General features: G+C 40.0%; 1 protein-coding gene across 1 annotated transcript; it reads right to left on the reverse strand.

The window, feature by feature from the left end:
• Positions 1-13,479: 13,479 nt before the first annotated feature.
• LOC110278286 (uncharacterized) lies at positions 13,480-14,471 on the reverse strand. Its single transcript, XM_052257963.1, has 3 exons — positions 14,466-14,471; positions 13,985-14,401; positions 13,480-13,544 (listed from the first exon to the last, which is right to left on the reverse strand). Exons 1-3 carry the CDS (start codon positions 14,469-14,471, stop codon positions 13,518-13,520), a joined length of 450 nt encoding a protein of 149 aa, XP_052113923.1. The 3' UTR covers positions 13,480-13,517.
• Between the last annotated feature and the right edge of the window lie 351 nt (positions 14,472-14,822).

A 14,822-nucleotide genomic window follows, 5' to 3' on the forward strand; every position in this document is an offset into this window, starting at 1 on the left:
TAGTATAGTCTAAACCGACGCAAAATCCATCATCAAACAAATCTACAATCTATAATCGAGAGTATTAGTCCCGAGTCGTTCTTCCCTAGGAATGCTACAAGGATGCATGCTATTGGTTAAGTGGTCTTTTGTGGTCTAAAGAGTGTGGCCTAGAAGTGTTAATAAAAGGGAACAACAATCAATCAATAGTAAAAACCTTGGCCAAGGTTGAACATTGGAAGTTCCATCACTATAGTTTCCTTCAATTGTGATAACAAAAGAGTGTTGCTTCACTTAGTCAACCCCTAATTATAGAGGAAAGTCAAGTGAAGGTAACTAACTTGAGTCACAAGTCCTAGTCTTACCCTAGGGAAGTCTAGCTTTAGTGCACTCCAAGTCAATTAGCAATTCTCAATTCTTAATCAACAATTAACATCCATTATTCAAGTGTCTCCAATGACTCAACCACTAGGCCAAGTGAGGGGATACTACTCCATATCTAAAGTTGGCATTTTCTCAAACACTTGGAGAGCAAGAATGAAAGACATAGCAAAATGGAGAGANNGTTGGAGTTTCTCTCTCTACAAATGTAACTAACTAAAAATATCTATCTAATGATCTAAAATTAGTCTATGGATGTGAATGTGTGTCAATCCCCTTCAATCCTTGGCTCTTATGTGCATTTTGGCGCCAAAGTTGGTTGCTGAATCCTTCCAAAATCGCCAGGCACGTGTTGTAATAAAAGAATCACGTGCGGACTACGACGCGTGCGCGCACGGTACGCGTGCGCGTCCCTGGCTAATTCTGCGATGTGCGCGCGAGCGCCTTGTGCGCGTACGCGTGCTTGGCCGAGATCAACTCTTTGGCTTTTGTGCTTCTCTCCACTTGCATGCTTCCTTCCTTGCTTCCTTTGATCCATGCCTAGCCTATTTCAATCCTGGAATTACTAGCAAACACATCAAGGCATCTTATGGAATCAAAGAGGAACTAGAATTCATTAAAATAAGGCTTAAAAAGCATGTTTTTACACTTAAGCACAAATATGGGAGAGATAACAAAACCATGCTAATTCATAGGCTAAATGTGACAAAAGGCTATCAAGATGCTCTAAATTCAATACAAGACAAACCGTCAAATTGGGGTTTGTCAGGTGTTTAAGGAGCAGGTTGGGGTTATCGCTCCCGACCTGGACCTTTCCCCTTTGGATCCAGATAAGGTTGTAATCGATGGGGTCATTGTATCTCCTCCCCGACCTGTATCTGAATCCGAGTTGAAGACCCGGGGTCAGAGAATCATAGAGTCCCCTTCCCGACCAGATGATGCTCTGAGTTCTTCCAAGGCTCCTGAGACTTCTCCTCCATCTCCTATGGATGTTCCTCTCCCTGACTCTGGTGGTGCTCCGACTACACTTTCCGGTTCTGATGGTGATGCCCTTCCGATTTGAATCAATTATCTTTGGCTATATGGGGGCCCGGCCTGTGGGTCCCCTCTTTTTTAAACTATTTTATGTTGTTGTGGTATGCTGCTGACACTTTCTTGGCCTTTTATGGCCATAAACAAAATATTTTAAAAATACCCTTTTTGAACAAGGGTTTAAGTTATTTTTGTTGGTTGTGTGCATACTTTTTCTGCTTTAGGTTTCGAAGAAAGCCCTTTTTTGATATTTTGTTTTGAAAAAACCTTTTTTTGGCTAGTTGTTCCTTCTTCTAAGTTTTTCTTCGAATTTTTCTTGAAGGCTTGGGACAGTCTTTAGTGCTTTCTATAGGTTTTCTGATCTCTTTTCGGTATTTTTTATACTCAATTTTTTGATATATTGAGTTTTTATAACTTAGGTTATTTTCGCGATGCATTTCTTTGTTTCTCATAATTTCTGACTTGTTAGTCAGTTAATTTCCGAGTTTGTTCACGATCGACTTTTATAACCTCTTTACACCGACTTGTACCTCGTCATTTTATCCTGGCGACCATCTAGGTCGGTTCATGGGATTTTCACGTTTTGTCGAGCTTAAGTCGGCGCGTTTCATAGAAAGAAAGAAAGCGAGAAGGAATTTATAAGAGATATTTGTAAAAGATCTTTATTTATTCATAAAGGTACTTTATTGCTACTAAGGGTTTTGGGCTGTCTATGACCCTTTAATCTCTACTGTGATGCCTCGTTAAAAACCCTTCTTCAGAAAAAACCCTTTTATTTTGGGAAAAATCATGAAGTTGGGAAAAGAGTACATCAGGGAGTAGAGTTCGCTTTTAACTGTAGTATATTTTCATGTTACAAGCATGCCACGACCTAGGTAGCTTGGTGCCGTTTAAGTCGGTCACCTTGTAATAACCTTTTCCTAAGACCTCACTAATCTTGTATGGTCCCTTCCAGTTAGCAGCGAGCTTTCCCTCCCCACACTTGTTGACTCCTATGTCGTTTCTAATTAAAACCAAGTCGTCTGGGGCGAAGCTCCTTCGAATGACTTTTTGGTTGTATCTATTCGTCATCCTTTGTTTCAATGCTACTTCTCTAATATGGGCTCGTTCTCGGACTTCAGGGAATAGTTCAAGTTCTTCTTCGTGCCCCTTTATGTTTCCAACCTCATCGTAGAAGTTCACCCTTGGGCTTTGCTCGTTGATTTCAACCGGTATCATGGCTTCTATGCTGTAAGCAAGTCGGAAGGGTGTTTCTCCTGTGGTAGACTGAGGTGTGGTCCGATAAGTCCAAAGTACTTGTGGGAGTTCCTCGGCCCAGGCTCCCTTTGCGTCCTGTAAACTTTTCTTCAACCCTGCCAATATGACCTTGTTTGCTGCCTCGACTTATCCATTTGCTTGTGGATGTTCCACCGATGTAAATTAATGTTTGATTTTCATACTGGCTACCAGGTTTTTGAAGGTTGAGTCGGTGAATTGAGTGCCATTATCAGTGGTGATGGAGTGGGGTACCCCATATCTGGTGATGATGTTCTTGTAGAGAAACTTTCGACTTCTCTGAGCGGTGATGGTGGCCAATGGTTCTGCTTCTATCCCCTTTGTGAAGTAATCCACTCCCACTATTAGATATTTTACTTGCCCCGGCACTTGTGGGAATGGTCCTAGCAAGTCCAATCCCTACTTTGCGAAGGGCCATGGGGAAGTTATACTAATGAGTTCCTCGGGAGGGGCTACATGGAAGTTTGCATGCATTTGGCATGGTTGGCATTTTTTCACAAATTCTGTGAAATCTTTTTGCAAGGTCGGCTAGTAAAATCCAGCTCGGATCACTTTTCTAGCCAACGACCTTGCTCTAAGATGATTCCCGCAAATTCCATTGTGCACCTCCTCTAACACCTCGGTTGTCTTGGAGGTTGGGACGCACTTTAGTAGTGGTGTTGATATCCCCCTTTTATAGAGGATATTTTTCACCAGCGTGTAATTTTGTGCTTCTCTCCGAATTTTCTTGGCCTTTTTTTCTTCTTTGGGGAGGATGTCGAATTTCAGATATTCGATTAAGGGCTTCATCCACTCGAGGTCTGACCCGATGATTTCAAAGACGTCTTGAACATCCTTCGTTTTGTCCACGGAGGGTTCAGGGAGAGTTTCTTGAATCAGGCTTCTGTTGTTCCCTCCTGGTTTGGTACTTGCTAGCTTGGAGAGGGCGTCTGCCCTGCTGTTAAGGTCTCGAGTTATATGCTTTTCCTCGGTCTCTTCAAAGCGCCTAAGATACTCCAAGGTTTTGTCCAAGTATTTTTTCATGGTGGGATCTTTGGCCTGATACTCTCCGTTTATTTGGGAAGTCACCACTTGAGAGTCGCTGAATATCATTACTTTGGTTGCACCGACTTCTTATGCCAGCTTTAACCCTGTAATCAAGGCTTCATATTCTGCCTGATTGTTGGAGGCTGGAAACTCGAATTTAAGGAAAACTTCGATTTGCGTTCCCCCTTTGCTGACCAATATTATGCCTGCCCCGCTTTCGACTTTATTGGAGTACCCATCTACATATAACTCCCATATAGTGGATTTCTTCTCTTGATCTCCCGCGTATTCTGCTAGGAAGTCAGTAAGGCATTGAGCTTTTATCAGAGAGTTCTATTGCCCATTGAACCATTCTTCCTGCAATGTCCGTCTTCTGAAGGACTTTTATCGTGTGTGCTTGGAAATATGGCCGTAATCGGTGTGAGGCTACTACTAAGAAGTATGCAAACTTTTTAAGTTTTTGATACTTTAGTTCTGGGCCTTGTAGAACTCTGCTGGTGAAGTACACAGAATGCTGCCCGACTTCATCTTCCCGTATTAGGGCTGCTGCTATAGCTCTGTCTGCTACTGACAGGTATAGGACGAGCTCTTCCCCGACCACGGGTCAGGTCATGATTGGGGGCTGGCTCAAGAACTTTTTGAACTCCTGGAAAGCTTCTTCGCATTTTGGAGTCCATTCAAACTGGCATCCTTTTCTTAGTAGGGAGAAGAGTGGAAGGGATCTTAGTGTCGATCCCGCCAGGAATCTGGAAAGGGCGGCAAGCCTTCCATTTAATTGTTGGACCTCCTTCAGACAAGTCGGGCTTTTCATTTCCAGGATAGCTTTGCACTTATCGGGGTTTGCTTCGATTCCCCTTTGTGTTAGCATGAATCCTAAAAACTTTCCCGCCTCCACCGCAAAGGTACATTTTGTGGGATTTAGTCTCATCCCGTGCGACCTTACGGTGTTGAAAACTTGCGAGAGGTCTGTCAAGAGGTCGGTTTCCTCCTTAGTTTTCACCAGCATGTCATCTACGTAGACCTCCATTAAGTTCCCAAGGTGGGAAGCGAACACTTTATTCATCAACCTTTGATATGTGGCCCCGTCATTTTTTAATCCAAATGGCATCATCACATAGCAGTAGTTTGCTCTAGGTGTGATGAATGAAGTTTTTTCCTCATCTGGTTTGTACATCGGGATTTGGTTGTATCCCGAGTAAGCATCCATAAACGACAAGTATTTATACCCTGAGCTTGCATCTACTAGGGTGTCAATACTGGAAAGTAGATATGGGTCTTTGGGGCATGCTTTGTTTAGGTTGGTGTAGTCGACGCACATCCTCCACTTGCCGTTTTGCTTTTTGACTATCACTACATTTGCTAGCCATGCCGGGTACTTGACCTCTCGGATGAAGTCGGTTTCCAATAAGGCTTGTACTTGCTCTTCCACTACCTGAGCTCGTTCTGTTCCGAGCTTGCGCCTGCGCTGCTATACGGGTCGTGATCTGGAGTGTACTGACAGCTTGTGGGACATGAGCTGAGGGTCTATCCCTGGCATGTCAGAAGCTTTCCACACAAAGAGGTCGGAGTTATCTCACAGGAGCTTTATCAGCCTTTGTTTCAAATCTTCATGTAGGCTGACCCCTATGTTGGTGTTTTTTCCTTCCTCTTTTCTGATTTGAACCTCTTTAGTTCTTCCACCCGGTTGTGGTCGCAGCTCTTCCCTAGCTTTTATTCCCCCGAGCTCTATGGTGTGAACTTCCTTGCTCTTTCCTCGGAGGTTTAAGCTTTCATTGTAGCATTTTCTTGCCAATTTCTGGTCTCCTCGTACCATCGCTATTCCCTTAGGTGTTGGGAATTTCATGCAAAGGTGAGGGGTTGACACCATTGCTCCGAGCCGATTTAACGTAGTCCTGCCGATTAAGGCGTTATACGCCGACCCGACATCGATGACGATAAAGTCGATGCTCAGAATTTTGGAATTTTCTCCCTTTCCGAAGGTCGTGTGGATGGGGATGTATCCCAGTAGCTTAATTGGCATGTCTCCTAGTCCATACAGGGTGTCCGGGTAAGCTTTTAGCTCCCTTTCATCCAACCCTAACTTGTCGAATGTGGGCTTAAAAAGTATATCAGCCGAACTCCCTTGGTCCACCAAGGTCCTGTGGAGGTTGGCATTTGCCAAGATCATGGTTATCACCATCGGGTCGTCATGCCCGGGCATGATCCCCTGTCCGTCCTCTTTGGTGAACGAGATGGTTGGGAGATCGGTAGATTCATTTCCAACTTGATAAACTCGCTTCAAGTGTCTTTTGCGAGATGATTTAGTGAGCCCCTCCTGCAAATCCTCCAGAGATCATATGTATGTGTCTCTCGGGGGTCTGTGGTGGTGGGTCTCTTCTGTCTTCGTCATCTCGCTTTCTTTTTCCAGGATTCTCCGGCCTTTCCATGAGATATCTATCAAGTCGGCCTTCCCTGGCCAACTTTTCTATCACATTTTTAAGGTCGTAGCAATCATTTGTTGAGTGGCCATACATCTTATGGTACTCACAGTAGTCGCCGCGACTTCCTCCCTTTTTGTTTTTGATGGGTCTAGGAGGCGGCAACCTTTCAGTATTACAGATTTCTCTGTATACGTCCACTAGGGAGACTTTTAGAGGAGTATAGGAGTGATATCTCCTCGGCCTGTCGGGGTCGACCTCCTCTTTTTTCTTGGGCTCCCTTTCTCTCTCTCTTTTGCTGAGTGAGGAGGCCCCTGTCGCCAGCTGGGCTCCCGTAGTCTGGCATTTTTCTCCATGTTGATGTAATTTTCTGCTCTCTCTTGTACATCACTCAAAGAGGTGGGGTGCCTTTTTGATATGGACTGAGAGAAGGGGCCCTCTCTAAGTCCATTTACTAACCCCATGATAACTGCCTCTGTGGGCAGGTCTTGAATTTCCAAACACGCTTTGTTGAACCTTTCCATGTAGTCACGTAGAGGTTCCCCGACCTCCTGCTTAACTCCCAGGAGACTCAGCGCGTGCTTTACTTTATCCTTCTGGATGGAGAAACGCATTAGGAATTTTCTCGAGAGGTCCTCAAAGCTGGTAACCGATCTTGGAGGGAGGTTATCAAACCACTTCATCACTGCTTTCGATAGGGTGGTCGGAAAAGCTTTGCAGCGAGTTGCATCAGAAGCATCAGCTAGATACATCCGACTCTTGAAATTGCTTAAATGATGCTTCGGGTCTGTGGTTCTGTCATAGAGGTTTATATCAGGGCTTTTGAAGTTTCTTGGAACTTTCGCCCTCATTATGTCCTCACTGATTGGGTCCTCTCCTCCCAGGGGCGACTCTTCTCGGTCGCCGCGGGAGTTCTGACTTTTAAGGGAGGATTCAAGCTTCAAGAGTTTTTCTTCCAACTCTTTTTGCCGTTCTATCTCTTCCTTGAGGTTTCGCTTTGCCTCTCGTTGTCATTCTAGTTCTTGTTCCAGTTGCTCCAAACGACCTTGGTGGCTGTGGACCAGCCCCATTAGCTCGGTTACATGGGGTGGCCTTTCCTTTTCAGACTCTCGTCCCTCCGAGGAATTTACCTTTGGGTTCTTAAGCCCAGAGATGCCTTCTCTATGCTGGTTGTTGGTTCCTTGGTGAAGGGTCAGGTCTGCGTCATTGTTTCCGGTATCTGGATTTTCTTGTTTGGAGTCAGACGCTGTATGACCATCTTCTGGTGAGTTGTCCGCCATTACTGGTTGATCTCTTGGGTCCCCGACAATGGCGCCAATGTTACGTTGGGTAACCGGAGATTAATGGGCTGGACTCGTTGGGTTGGCCCAATCGTCTGGGGAAGGAAGCCTTCGAGCAGGTTTGCGCCTTTAGGGCCTCCGTCCGACTTGTATGTGTGAGAGAATGGGGGGTGGTACCTGCAAAGACACTCCGATGCCTAAGTCAGCAAGGATGTGAGCAGGTCTAGAGAGTATTGGGACTTAGAGATACCTGAGGGGTGTCAGTGTATTTATAGTGGTGAACCAATAACCACCATTGGAGTAGTTCCACCTTTTAGGGTGGATAACCGTCCCTTTATCTTAGAGAGGTTATGATATGGATCCTCGAAATGGATTGAGAGATTTTAGGGGCAGTTATTATCTGCCAGCTAATCTCTGCTTCCGACTTCGTTGGATCAAGTCGTGGGGAGCACCGACTTCTTAAGAGAATGTCGGTGTACTGAGGTGCCCAACCTTGTGGGTTGGATCTGTCGTTTGGACCTGGGCCTTAGCGTTGGGTCAGGGTATGAACAATATGTGTGTGTGTGTGTGTGTGTGTGTGTGTGTGGGTTCTATGGTGGGTTCTACGGTGGCATGGAGATAGATGACTAAGGATGGCTTATATTTGACCATCCAATAGTCATATGACGCTTATGGAATAGTCAATGTATTCAATGAGTGTATGAAACTTTAGTTAAACTTGAGAGTTATTGTAGTGTGCCTGTGTGGTTTATTCTGGGCATTTGAGAGAATTTTTTTTCTTTGGGTTAGGTGAATTTTTTTATTTTAAATTTTGAATTTAATTTTGATGCACGTGTTAAAGTATTTTACACAGTTCTGTCATCACATTCATTTTTTTGGATGACTATTCACGCAGTCAATTTGATAGTTATTTTTGCTAATTTAATATTATGTGATTGGATGCACATGTAAAACGGTTTTACATTGACAGTATATAAAATTTTATACCGTCGTACAATTACATCTTTCCTTTGAATGATCATTCACACAATGTCGCCGTCAATGAAAATAATAATTACTTTTAATTATGTGGCGTTACGTAATTAGATATACGTGTAAAATTGCTTGACACTTACTGTACATATCAAAATTAAATTTTTTTAGATAGTTGATGTTTTTATCAAAATAATGTGAAAATGTGTGTTATCAGTAACACTTATATGGAATCATTCAAATTTTACGAGTTAGAATTTTTTTTATATAATTTGTATAATTGTTTTAATAATTTTTTTAAAGATTTATATTTTAATTTATTAATTTAGTTAAGAAAATCATAATATCAATAGTCCAAAATTATATTTAGTATTTTAAATATAAATATTTAATTTAATTTAAAATATTTTTTGTAACGTATATATATATATAATAATAGAGTGTTAGTCTGTTAGATTTGTCTTTTTAAAAATTGTAAAAATATATTTGAATAAAAATTTATTAAAAATATTAACAAAAAGCATTAAAAAAACTTATTTCTGTTTTATTATTATTTTATTAAAGCGTACTTTTAAGCTAAATTCTAACAATAATAAAGGTTTGGAAATGTCAAATTATTCGGCTCGGTGTGTGCATATTTCAAAGAGACCACAGATATGATAAATTCTTTGTATGAAACAGGACCTATCGATCATAGATATGTCAGTCCCGCAGTTAAGATAGTTATTAATTAAATCTGATACGTAGTGGTTGGAAATTAATTTGTGGCGTTTGAATTTGTCCACTAATTTATTAAGGGATGACCTACATCTACATTCAATCTCATCCCAACGACGTGGAATTTTTTTCCCCTCTCATTCTTGGGCAACGTGGGGAATTCTTCATCACTGAATATCAGCATGCTAATAATGTATTGTCCGTGTATGACCCTGAATATCAGCATGCTAATAATTAAAGGGTAACAAGTGTTACAATCAATTATTGTACGTGGGATTTTTTTTCCCCTCTCAATCAATTATTTGTTGCCAAGTATGATACACAATAATGTTATTCAGCCTGGCCTGGCGTGAAGCCTGTTAAAAGGCCTGATAATTTTTTTACAAAAATAAAAATATTATTTAAAAAAATTATTTGATACTGTACTAGTCAACATTTCCTATCAGGGACGGAGCTAGATTAACTTTTAAGGAGGGGCAAAAAAAAACTTTATAATTAACAAAGAATAAAATAAAAATTTTAAAGGGGGCTAAACTAAAATTTATGCATAACTTGTAAGGAAAACTTGATAGTTGGGGGAGGTCATTGCCCCCTTGGTTTGTATAAGGTTCCGCCTCTATTTTCTATAACTATATAATAGGAGATACATATTATTACTCCAATTCAGTTTGTTATTAATTCATTTCTAACATACTTTCAGAACTTTACTCTTTTTCTATTCTCTCTCTCTCGCCTAATACCTATATGATATCAGAGCTTTCTCTCTATATCAGAGCCTTGTAATGTAACTATAATTAGATTACATATATTTGTGCAATCTATATCATGTATATGATAGAACATAAAGTTGCATTATTGATGAAATTGTATAATATATATATATATATATATGTAAACGTTGGATAATTGGACCGAAAACCAACCAAACCGACCTGATCGGTTGTACGTTAATATCAACTATTCGGTTGGCTGTTTTCTGGACAACCAAATCGAACTGAACCGAACCAACAGCGGTTTGGTTCGGTCGGTTTTTTTGGTTTTTTATACATAATAAACAGAATTTAAAATATCATAAAATGAAGTTTAAAACCTTCAATAAACTAGAATAACAAGAGTATATCACATCCAAATCTAATACAAATTCAACTTAATTAAATATAAAACAAAAGCAATTAAAAATGTCTAGCAAAATAACAAAAATAAACACATTTTAAACCGCAACAGTCACTTCAAAATAACTAAAAACCAAACAGCCAGTCAACCACCATACTTAATCTGAATTTACACCGGACTCATCCTCATCTTCTCCGGTTGGTGCAATTTCTACAAAAATAAAACAAAAAAATCAATATAGATTATAAATATAATATAGATTATAGATTATAAACATAAACCATGAAAGGAACTACAAATTTTTTTTTTGCTTACCTAATTCAAGTTTCTCAAACTCTTCAATAAGTTCCTCAAAATCAGTTGTCATCGGAGAAGTACAAAGCCAATTTTGTGTGCATATCAATGCCTCAACTGTCTTTGGAGTTAAAGAACTCCTATAGTTGTTAAGCACTCTTCCACCAGTGCTAAAAACTGATTCTGAAGCAACAGTTGAGACCGACATTGCTAAGACATCTCTAGCTATTTGGGATAAGATAGGATACTTGCTAGAATTTACCTTCCACCAATTCAATATGTCAAAAGTATTTTGATCACCAGGCTTCTCTAAACCATCCATCAAATACAAATCCACCTCATTCTTGTTGATGATCTCATGAAAATGCACCTCCTTAAAAAAATCACCAGCCATGTCGCCATCAGGTACTCCCACATCTGATGCACCATCCATTGTTGTTGAAGTAAAAGATCTTCCCCCATTATTTGCATTCATATAGCATTCAAACATCTTGGAGAATGTTTCTTTCACTTTTACACCCAAAAAATCAGCATCATCCTTATCATATAGTTTTTCAAAGCTAAAGTTCACAAACTTCAACTTGTATCTAGGATCAAGAATCACAGCAACAAAAATCATCATATTGATATTTTTAATGTTACCCCAGTACTTGTCATACTTAAGCTTCATCCTCTCAGCCATACTTCCAAGTAATGGATCTCGACTACCACAAGAAGCCTTGGACACACGCAAAATCTTACCAAACTCATGAAAATATTGAGAAGAAGTCACAAGCAAACTACCAGACATACTCTTTGTAACATCATGAAAAATTTTCAAGAATTCCATAAAGTGTTTTGCATTGTCCCAATCAATATTCATCGGAATACCACCTTGCATTAGAGCATATTCTGTATCTCTCTCCCCTAGCATCTTGAATGCCTTTTGAAACTTCAAACCACTTTCAAGCATGGTGTATGTAGAGTTCCATCTAGTGGGAACATCAAGTTGAACAGTACACTTGTCTTGTATCCTAGCTTCCTTAATAAAATTTTTGAACCTATTCATGCGACTAGGGGAAGCACGCACATATCTAATAGCATTTCTTATCTTGCTAAGATTCATGCATTTCTTTCAATCCATCATTAACAACAAGATTAAGAATATGTGCACAACACCTAACATGCAAATGCTCTCCTTTCAAAGGATGTAAATTCCAATCCTCCATTCTAGTTCTTAGGTAAGATATTGCAGTATCATTAGAACTAGCGTTATCAACAGTAATTGTAAACACTCTAGATATCCCCTACCCCAAAAGACATCTCTCAATTTTTCTACCAATTGTTTCTCCCTTGTGGTTTTTAATAAGACAAAAATTGATAATCTTCTTTTTCAGTTTCCAATCATGATCAATGTAATGAGCAGTGAGACACATATAATTCAGATTTTGCACAGAAGTCCAATAATCAGTAGTTAAACAAACAGATTGATTCGGCTGCTTGAACACAGTTTTCAACCTATTCTTCTCACTAATATAAAGATTCCAACAGTCCTTAGCAACAGTAATCCTTCCCGGAAGTGGAAATCTAGGTTGCACAATACTCATATAGAATCTAAATCCCTCCCCCTCAACAAACTTAAATGGTAGCTCATCAACAATTATCATCCTAGCAAGGACTTTTCTACACATTTCAGCATCAAAAGTAACTGCAGTAAATACCCCTTCACCCTCTTTTTTTTTGTTGGAAAGTAAGGATTGTTTGACTAGGGTCACCCGACTCCCTAGGAAATTTTTTACATTGGTTCAACAAATGATAACGCATATTAGTTGTACCATTTCTATGAGAATCACATGCATATGATGCACCACACCAATTACATTTAGCCCTAGGATGTGATGGCTTGGAATTAGGATCCTTTGTAAAGTGTTCCCAAATCCAAGATCTAGGTCTAGAAGGTTTTCTGTTACCTTCATTAGCTTCATCCTTGCTATCCTCTTCATCAGTTTCCAGAGTGCTTGGAGATGGATTTGTTGGAGTTGCTCCCGGAGTTGCACCCACATTAGTTGAATAAACCTTCCTCTTCTTTGATCTAGGATGGGGCGGGGGTTTGGTAAGCACGCCGCTGTCCGTTGAAGAACGTACCGCGGACTCAACAATTTCACCCCCAACTTCAGGCGTCCGCTCACTGGGCACCTCATTGCTTGTTGGCTGCATATATATAAACAGAACAATAAAAAATTAGCATTTTTAATTCATGAACAACACCAAAACAAGCTCTAACAGTACGACTAGCTAGGTTATTTGCATCATTTAATACTCATTAACTGTCATATAATCAACAGAATTTAAATTCATTACCAGCTCTAACAGTCTACCAAAACAAGCATCATTGGATATATTAATCTATGAGATTAAAAAAAAAGATTTTCCGACTCAGCAAAGTACTCGTATATATTATTTATTAATTAATTCAACGCATGGTTTCAACGACCTACCTCAAATTAAATAATCTAAAGAAGACTCAACTGGAGTATTAATCTGCAACAAGCTAAGTAGTATATGGGCACGTGCAATTTGTTCTTCTTATGAAGAAAATGTCAACTTCAACTTTAGGTAGTGGTAATATTTTAAAGTATATGTATTGCAAAGTGCATATATAAAATAACTAAATGGGGATTAACAACATGATTATAGTGTGCATGCATAAACCTGAAGTTATTAGTGATTCAACTTCGTTCTTTGTTTTCAAGTGAAAAGAAACATCCAACAATTAACTAGGCCGTCCGCCAACCATCTTTATGAAATTAAAAACCATAATAAATAAATAAATTTTTTATTTCTTAATTAGTCTACTTCTATGTCATAGAAAAACAAAGGAAAAAATTTTAAGTAGCAGGAGTTAAGCTATAATATTTACTAATACCGTGAAAGAAAATTTGCCTTCTGCACACCAAACTGAAATTTGCCAAAATTTCTCCCTCAAAAGGTCCTACACTCTTACATACTGGAATCATTCATAGTATATGCTCTTATGGTGTGCACACAATTTTCATTTGCTACCTGTATGTATTGGGGACTAAAGTGACATATCAGTTTATTTTCTATTTTGTTGAGTGTTTCTGATATATGCAATGAAAAATCCAACTGCATTGCAATTACTTGTTTTGACATGCCAAATGATAATGGAATAAATTCCAATCCTAGTGTACTCTAGTTCCATATTATGCTTTATGACTGAACTTGTTGAGATAGGAATCTGTTGGACAATTTGTTGGTCTATCTAGTATCTACCCATATTATGTGTTCTCCAAAGAGAATAGTAATCATATTAGCATCCATAACTGCTTGTTCAGAATCTAAAAACAGAATTTCTAAAAAACATAACCACAAAGGCACAAACAGAATTTCTAAAAAACATAACCACAAATAATTGTTCAGGTTAAATCAAGCACAAATGCACAATATCACATTATCACTAAACAAAATCTCTAAAAACAATTGTTCAGAATTTCTAACCTCCGAAGAAGACATTGTGGAGTTGCTTTTTGCATGAGATGGCTTGGTGACAGACTGACAGGAGTGCTTTATGCTTATCGTCGCTCGAGTTGGAGTGTTGGACTGCGATGGCCACTGGAGTCTTGTTGGCGACTGGACTGCTGCTCCGTGACAGGACTGCTGCTCGGTGAATGGAATGCTCCTCGGCGACGGCGACCCAGCGACGGCGACCCTGCGGCGGCGATGACTGAACGCCTTCGAGTAAGGAGTGGCGACTTCCTTCACGGTGGACACTGGACAGCACTCTCTGGCTCCCTCAGGGTCTCCTTCTCTCGAGCATGGAGGAATCGCCGAATCGGAGGTGGAACCGTGGAAGAGAAGAAGAGAGCTCGGGACAGAATCGCCGTTCGCGTAAAAGGGAAGAAGAAAGCTAGGGTTCTGTGTGATAGGGCTCTTTTATACCTAGGTTAAAGGGCAATTTTGTAAAAACACACCATTGAACCCTCATTCTTCGGTTTGGTCCAGTTCGGTTCGGTTTCTGCCGAGCCAACCGAAAATCGAACCGAACCGATCGGTTTAGTTCGAAAAAAACCAAAAAAAATCGATTTTTTCGATTTTCTAATCGGTTGTTGTAAGATTCGGTTCGGTTTTGCGATAATTTTCGGTCCGGTTCGGTAACTTACACCCCTACAATAATGTACACATTATTTAGTAACGTTTGAAAATGTTCTTAAATTTAGGAACAGTGTGAATGCATGGTTTAAGGGTGGAAACAGGCCAGGCCAACAGGACTAGCCTGTCACGTAATCAATTGGCCTGAGTCTGGCCTGCAGCCTACTATAGATTTTTTTTAAAGTAC

The sequence above is a fragment of the Arachis duranensis genome, chromosome 2, assembly GCF_000817695.3.
Source record: "Arachis duranensis cultivar V14167 chromosome 2, aradu.V14167.gnm2.J7QH, whole genome shotgun sequence".
In the NCBI taxonomy this organism is placed as follows: Eukaryota; Viridiplantae; Streptophyta; class Magnoliopsida; order Fabales; family Fabaceae; genus Arachis; species Arachis duranensis.

What these genes read in the sequence shown, in the direction of transcription:
- LOC110278286 (XM_052257963.1), bottom strand. An exon ending in CCACAATGTCTTCTTCGGAG is followed by an intron (nt 13,545 to 13,984) that starts GTTAGAAATTCT and finishes ATGTCACTTTAG; the next exon opens with TCCCCAATACATACAGGTAG.